The 7744-nt window shown below is 48.7% G+C and overlaps 1 protein-coding gene across 3 annotated transcripts; it reads right to left on the reverse strand.

Annotated features, from left to right (window-relative positions):
- Positions 1 to 786: 786 nt before the first annotated feature.
- Positions 787 to 7714, reverse strand: mogs (mannosyl-oligosaccharide glucosidase). 3 transcript variants are annotated; one of them, XM_010902648.4, is made up of 5 exons: positions 7601 to 7714; positions 6630 to 6982; positions 6128 to 6351; positions 4600 to 4793; positions 787 to 3753 (listed from the first exon to the last, which is right to left on the reverse strand). In XM_010902648.4, the coding sequence occupies exons 2-5, from the start codon at positions 6979 to 6981 to the stop codon at positions 1992 to 1994; spliced, it is 2532 nt and encodes an 843-aa protein (XP_010900950.2). In that variant the 5' UTR covers position 6982; positions 7601 to 7714; the 3' UTR covers positions 787 to 1991. The 3 variants fall into 3 exon arrangements, with proteins under 3 accessions (XP_010900950.2, XP_010900951.2, XP_010900952.2); XM_010902649.3 differs by lacking the exon at positions 7601 to 7714 and adding an exon at positions 7460 to 7538; XM_010902650.4 differs by lacking the exon at positions 7601 to 7714 and adding an exon at positions 7137 to 7405.
- Positions 7715 to 7744: the final 30 nt, after the last annotated feature.

Below are 7744 nucleotides of genomic sequence, written 5' to 3' on the forward strand. Positions count from 1 at the left end.
CGCAGACCTATTTATAGTGCTGCGAAGCCGACTTCGCCAAGATCAACCAAATGCACTATCTATTCAAACAGTGTTATTACACGAAAGCCAGAGGGAGGCTTCTCCAGTCGCGAGGTCGCGTGCAAGCTGCCGAACGACCTGGGCGCATTCGGCGGCCCGGTGGCCCGCGTCGGGTTTCGCTCCACGGTGTTAAAAAAGACGAGGTGAATGCACACGCGGTCCTCGCGTCGTAGTTCGTCTTTCTCGGCTGAGCAAGTCGGCGAGTGAAAAGAAGATGACACCGGCGATGCACTCAAATCCCAGCCTCTCCATCTTATCCAATTTAGCGATGGGCCCCTTTACAATGACACCTTGCCATGGTAACCGGGCGCCACAGAAACAATGACCCTTGGCGGAATGACGTCAGTGGCTGTCCTTCATGTGTGGCGGCCTAACAAAGCACCAGGAGACGACAAAAAGTGCCTCTGTCTCAGTCAGTCTTCCCTTGGCACCTTGCATCATCCCTCATCTACTTCTCAAAACCCATTGGAACAGAAGGTCAAGTAGGAGGGACCGGGGACCTTCTCGTCCAATGCGGTTAAGGAAGTGGCTAGGAGATAGGAAGCAAGGAATCAAAGCTGACTCAGACACTGTGATGATCTGGAGAGTCACTCCTACCCAAAACGCACACCAGCAGCTGTGGCTTAATTTAGTCCTGCGACAAAAAACACAAAACATTTTGAATTAGCTACCATAACTAAAGGATAGATTGATGATTCCTTGAGAGTAACAACACAAACAACCTCGTAGACATAGATCACATTTTATACAAGCAACACTGACATCCTTCCTGCAGACACTGAAAAGAAAATCAGCAGAGATAGTGTTTATTACCCTAACTGAAGATGTGACGGATGTGAACAATGTCTTCTTTCAATCGGCGGAAATGCTAAACATCTTTTATTAACCTAAACAAGAATGTGGGCAGTGTAACATTTGGGCAAAGAAAATGCATGTATGCCTCAGTGTATAGGTTCAGACAAGATTGTCTGATGGGACTTCAAATTAAAAGCAACCAGAAACCAAAAGAACCTTGAGTTACCAAGAATCGAATATTTAAGACAGATATATAGACATTCTTAAAAAGATTATCCTATTTAGTTCAACAGATAACAGTTGAGACTGATCAAAAGTGTGTGATTGTCGGACTGAAAGGTTCATAAACCCTTCGGTTGGTATTATGGATATGATACTGCCTGGATGATGAGACTAACACGAAAACCATTATCTTTAGGTCATTTAGTTATTGAAGGGCATCAGCCAACAAAACAAATTGCTGTCAGTCAAGCAGAACAGTAAATGGGTTATTCCAGAAATACATTTTCTGGGGTCTCAGTAACAGACATTGGTAGGTGCCAGCATGTGCCTATACACTTGTACATACACTCTCCGAGTTGCCAACTGCCTTTTTGGGTGGTGGCGCTTTTTGGGGCTGTATTGAACACAGCCTGAGCAAGTTGGTAAGCCCTGTAGAGATCACACACAGACGGTTGTGTCTATATCCTGGTCTGTGCTGAAGGAACACGGGCGCACCTAGTCTCCAAACGTGCTTCACTTGAGAGACCAGATCACAGAAGGTTGGACCTTACAAACAGATTCGACAGCATTTACATCAATCATCAACCGCTATTATCAGCTGATAGGCATGCCCTCTTTTCCTGATGTCAATAAAGTGAGGCACTAGCTTGCTTAGGCCAATGGATGGATGTTTCTTTTTCAACTACTGAGGCATTTAAGTGTGAATTGCCCTATGAATAATGAAAGCACCTGTCTTCTGGAAGGTATGCACGGCCCTGTGTATCTCAGAGACACTTTCTTATTTGGGAAAGTCATATGAAGAAAATCTGAATTTCCACACTCAACCAGAATGCCAGCTAAGAACAATGAGGGAGGGAGTAAAAATGGCACATTTGAAGAGGACATCTTACAAAAAGCGAGATCACGTGTTTCTGTCAGTATTGCTCGGCCATTATCAGAACGGTTAGCGCCGACCAGCCGGTGAACGGGTGGCTCCCCTGTCCCCTTCCCGTGCTGTCGTTGTACTGTTCCCAGATGTAACCCGTCTCCGCGTACTGTCTGTACACATTGTTCATGATGTTAGTCCTGAGTTCCTGATAGAGGGCGGCCGCCTTCTCCCGGTATGGCCCCTCCGTGTTGCCGTAGTGGTGCAGGGCCCTGACAGCGAGGTAGTTGATGTTGATCCAAATGGGGCCTCGCCAGTAGGGGGCGTCGTGCTCCGTGTTGCGCTTCATGTAGAGCGGGTCGGCCTTGGAGAGCGAACGCAGGCCGTAGGGCGTCCAGAGCTTGTCCTCGTCCCTCATGTCCCGCAGGATGTGCTCCAGTTTGGGCGAGTCGGCCGTCAGGACGTGCAGCAGGAACGGGAACAGGCTGACGTAGCCCAGGGCTTTGACGAACTGCGGCTTGGGGGCCCGGCGGACCGAGCGCACCAGGCGCGCCACCGGGAACTGGTGCCTCGGCTGCCCGGGGGGCACGTACACCTTCTCCTGCTGCAGGGACACCGCCTGGGTGTGGTTGCCGTAGTCGCTGAACGCGCGGAGCTGCTCCGACCAGTGGAGGTCTTCTAGTAGAGCGTTGTCACTGAGCGTCTCGTGGGTGCGCTCGTACTCCCAGTGGGGCTCTCCGAGCAGACGGGCCACCCGGGCCATGACGCCCGACGCCATGGCCATCCAGCAGTGCAGGTCGACGTGGCGTTCTTCCGCGGACGGGTGCGAGGCCCGCGGGTAGTCGTCCAAGCCGGAGGTCAGAGTCTTCGGGTTGAGGAAGAGGTTGGTGTCCTTGTCGCGGCCCCGCCAGCGGTAGGAATTGGGCAGCGGGCCCGTCTGGGTGGTGTTGTACCACTCAAACCACGTCTGGAGCCTGGGGTAGAGCCTCCGGAGGAACGGCAGGGTCGGCCGAGACGACTCGCCGTCCGGGCTGGCCGAGAGCTGCTCTGCCAGCGTCTGCAGGGCCAGGAAGAGGGTGGGCGGGTTGGCGTTCTCGTTACGCTGGACCACAAACTCGCCGGGGACCTTGCTACGTGCCTCATCCCCGAGGATCTGCTCCCGGGGGATCCAGCCCTCCACGTTGATCAGGTCCAGCCAGTGAGCCATTACCTCCCGCGTCACCTGGGGGTCCCACTTGCTTAGCAGCAACTGGTGGAAGCCTTCGTCCCACAGGAACCCGCGGGGGAAGAAGGAGCGGGAGGGCACGGCCGTGTACAGGGCGCCCTCGGGATAGAGCAGGGGGTACTCGTTGTAAGCCGACTGGACCACAGACTGCCCGTAGAAGTAGCCCATTCCGCCTAGCGTGTTGCTCAACGCCGCCTTGCTGAACTTCACCTGGGCCGGGCCCAAGCCTTTAGCCTGGAGGCCAAACGTCCTCTCGAACTTAGTGTCGAACGCCGCCTTCCGCCTCTCCAGCTCCTCCGTCATGGCCGCGGCCGAAAGCTGGTTAGGGCGGTTGCGGAAGCTTCCGGACTCGAACAGGACCTCGATCTGGAAGGGCGTCTGGACAGTCACTTGGTGCAGGACGAAGTCGCTCTCCTTTCTGAGGTCGGCTGGTTTCTGCTGGTGCGGAGGCTTATAGGTGTCCACCGCAATATACTGCCTCTTCTCGCCAGTGGGGGGACTGTAGACGAACCGGCGCTTCAAGCTGTTCCTCACAATGTCCGTCAGCATCTCCAAGCCTGGCGACACAGTCTGGAGGTAATTGTAGCTGAGGAGAGGAGAAAGGGAGAGCGAGGTAAAACACCCTTAAAGCGCGGTAAAAGTCATGCTTTTGTCTTGCCAACGTTTGCTTTTTGAATCGACACAAGGTTCCGATGACCTAGAGCTTCAAAGGCACCGCAGGGGTTTGTACTCTGAGAGAGTATAATGAACTTTGACCTAGATGTCAGATTTTATAACACTTAAATGCAATGTCTGGGACCAAGCATATTCTATATTCACTGTTGTGTTAAGTTGCATTACAAAGTCAAGGGCTTTTGGCTTTTTTCTTGATTTGAACACACTTCTGATGTGGTAACTTTTCAATCAATCATTCTCTTTTCTGGCCTCAGTAATGGTGCTGGAAACCTCAATCATTAAACCTTGGTTTTCTATCCATTGTAAATGGCCTTGCTCTCACCACGGTAAAATACAAAATATTTTTCTGTCTCTCAAAAGGTATAGCTGAACATTCACATCAGTGCAAACAGCATTTTGGCTGGCCAGAAGACACACGTCTCCAGGCGTTGCTGAAGCATGTGTAACTTGTTTATTACCTAGAAGGCTTTGTTTCATATCACATAAAAATGTATCACACCTTTCTCTGGACAGGCATCCTGCCTTCATTGATAGACTGATAATGCAATTAGATTAATGATTTTGTTCTGATGTTATGCTTGTTTTCGGTGTTAATAAGAATAAAAACTAAAAACTATTGTAGCACATTTGTCCAATGTTTGAAAGGATTGCTCCAGGTTGGCGATTTTAGAATGAACTTTAATATGTGCTTTATCAGATTAAATTATTGATTCCTATTAGTTTTCACATAGAAAATGCTACTGATAGCAGGTCCTACCTGGCATACTTGGCACTGGAGGACTCCCCGGCAACTGGTTTGAGGAAAGTGATCTTGAAGTTCCCTAGCTCTTCAGAGAACCCAGTGATGGAACCCAGACGGTTTCTCTCTTCCACGTGGGCCTCCAGGGAACCCTGGATGTCAGCAGCAGCGTAGAACATCAGGGAAATGACTGGTGCATGTGGAGCAGAACTCTGATGGGGAGGAAAAAAATTTGTCATGTTTACTATGGAGATGAACTCAATATAATAAATGAAGTCACAAATAAGTTTAAAAATAAAACATGGAGAATTCTAATATCTCTATGTACCACTAGACAATGTAAAAGTTTAAAGTTTTACTGTGCTACCAGCTTAAATGACCAGAAGACATCTGCAAATTATGTTTTAAATTAATCAGGGCTCAACAATAACGATAGCCTGATGGTCCCGGGCCAGTAAAAAGTCAGATGGTCTTTGGCCAGTAAAAAGTCGGGACTAATAAAACTAGCAAGTCACTGTGCGGACTAAGAAAAGAATACTAGCATTATAAACTCGAGTTTATAACATCCTCCAGCAGTTTAGTAATCTGACACACGCACAAATAACTTCCTTCAAGCCCCTTTCGCGCAGTGTTGGTCAGTCAAGAGTTGAGCAGTGATGTGACGCGTGGATGTGTGGTATTGTTTTTCAATAAAACATTTAAAAACTTGCCCAAGTCACTCAAATGTCAGTGAAGGATAACTACGAGCTCAAACAAAAAAGTATTTACCCGTTTCGACTTTGATGGAACTCAGATGCACTGTGTCGTCTGTCGTATGTTCCCGACTAGAGTGGACAAATGTGGGACTTTCGCAAACAGTCCCTGACCAGCCATGGTAATAGCAAACATCTGCATGACAGCCAAATATTTTTCTCTGAAATTGTTCCGGGGTGCCTGAGATGTTCCACATTCCAACTACTAGTTTGCATTGACTTCTCTCCTCATACTGGTGTAGGAGACGAGGGGTCTCCTCAGTTGTAGTTTTAAAACTGGCAGTAATATCCACCCACCCTTAACAACACTGGACAGGCTAATACCATTCCTGTCTCATTTATTAAGGGAAGGGGAAGTGGACCAACTAGGCCTAGACAATTTTCAGCATTCAATGGAAGATGTATGATCTGAAAATCTTACCAAAGTGGGTTTAGAGTTATGAGTGTGCACAACAGTTGGGCTGCACAACGTGGAATTTCTTTTTTAGTGTGATTATTTGAGCAACATAAAACTATTGGAATCAAAGAAACACGATGACTGCAAAGCAGCATTGTTGTTCTTCGAAACAATCGCCTGAAGCTAAGAGCGAGATAAAGGAACCACAACGCTGAAGTGACAGACAGCAAGGGTCAGTGTGTGAAAAAAAAAAGAAGAAACCAGCAGTGAACGATAACACTGACATCTCGAGAGGCTGAGAAGCGTTTATAACACAGCGCGTTCTTACGATACGGACACCGGACGTTTCCCGGGAATTCGACTAGCTGAGCCGACCTGGTAGGGGCGCCACACTCACATGCTGCTTGGCTGTGATCCTCCAGGTCCAGTCCCCTCCATGCTCGCCGCCCGGCCGCTTGACGAACTCCGTGGTGAGGGTGAAGTCGTTGTCGCGGATCTCCTGCACCCCGAAGCTCAGGCCGTCGTGCATCAGCCAGCCGTAGCCCTGCAGCCGGTCGCCCTGCTCGCAAGTGTGCCTCAGGTTCACGTCCACCTCGGAGAACTGGCGCATCCACATCATCCCTGGGTTTGGAGAGAAACGGAAATGGTTTTAGTTCATGGGAATGTGAAGGTATTCAATCTGTCCGGCACCATGTACCACCACCGCAGGGGGTCCAAAGCGGAAGATCATGAAAATCTAAAGTGTTTTCCTTTTCCCCCCTCCGTTCTGGTTCATTGGTAAGTAGCTAACGGTTTTCTAGTACTGTGTGACACAAAGCTATGACATTTTTGCCAACTGCCACTCCAATGAATAGCAACCGAAAGTACTTAAGAATGAACCAAGAACAACCACCTTTTACCTGTGACAACAGATCTTGGGCTCCTGGTTTTCATCCCAAAGTAGACCTGGGGTCGGTAGGAGCCCCAAAACCTCTCAGGGGACACTTTGGCGCTTGTGCTGTTGGCATCAAGGACGCGAGGTGACTGGTGCAAAGTCACAACTCGTTTGGCAAGCAAGGACCTCATGTAAAGGGCGTAGAAAAACCAGATAAGACTGAAGATGCAGAGGCCGATGGAAATGTTGATGAAGATTTTGCCTATGTCGAGTTTCTTTTTCTTTTCTTTGCGGAACAGGGCAGCAGGCTTCTCGTCTTTCCTCGTGGGAGGTGGGTCAGCCTCCCCGGTCACCACCCTCTTCCTCTGCCTGCCCATCCTTCCAACAGAGGAAGAGGATAATAATGGTAGTTAATTGCAACATTCTCCTCCATTACTGGCATACCATAAAACATGCCTACAATATAGCACCTTAGTCTGAAAGTGTCTATGAAATTACTGTGACAAAGGCATTACTGTAGGGGCCCATCAACCTTTGCTATCCGAGCCTTCAGCTAAGCCTGGCTGCAAGAGGGAAACACCTGCCACCGCCAGGAACCGAAGAAACAACATTGTTGCGTTTACTGTGGCTGTGTAAAAGCTAACAAACTAGCTAGCTAACTAGGTAGAGTAAGGAGTCTACGTAACGTTATCGTCTATGAACATGTTTCCGGCAAAGCCATTTGAATATCCTATGGTCTTGTTTACCAACTACACAGCTAGAATGTTTTTCCCATTTTGATGTTTCATTTTTTTGAGATGACATGGATTTAAGACTGTCGGCTAGAAGATAGCTGGTACATGCTAGGTAGCTAACCTGCTAATGAATGGTTAGCAAACCGGTGGCTGTCACGAACAAGCTAAAATGCCTTTTAAATTATAAACCGCATCATAACTCAGAGGTGATTCTTTAATTAAATAATTAATGCGAAATGAACAACAAAACGGGAAACCTCACCTTTCAGGTGTTCTGAATCTCAGCTGCAGCACATAATTCGCGCTACTTCCGGGTGACTTGTGAAGCACTGACGTGTATCAGTTAGACAGCCTACGCCAACAGCTCCAGAGTGGTCAGGCCACATGCCAGAAAATTCAACGGATG

The sequence above is a fragment of the Esox lucius genome, chromosome 25 (genome assembly GCF_011004845.1).
Source record: "Esox lucius isolate fEsoLuc1 chromosome 25, fEsoLuc1.pri, whole genome shotgun sequence".
Taxonomy (NCBI): Eukaryota; Metazoa; Chordata; class Actinopteri; order Esociformes; family Esocidae; genus Esox; species Esox lucius.

What these genes read in the sequence shown, in the direction of transcription:
- mogs (XM_010902648.4), bottom strand. Translation starts at nt 6,981, where the DNA reads ATGGGCAGGCAGAGGAAGAGGGTGGTGACCGGGGAGGCTGACCCACCT. An exon ending in GGATCACAGCCAAGCAGCAT is followed by an intron (nt 4,794 to 6,127) that starts GTGAGTGTGGCG and finishes CCTCCCCATCAG; the next exon opens with AGTTCTGCTCCACATGCACC. An exon ending in TCCAGTGCCAAGTATGCCAG is followed by an intron (nt 3,754 to 4,599) that starts GTAGGACCTGCT and finishes TCCTCTCCTCAG; the next exon opens with CTACAATTACCTCCAGACTG.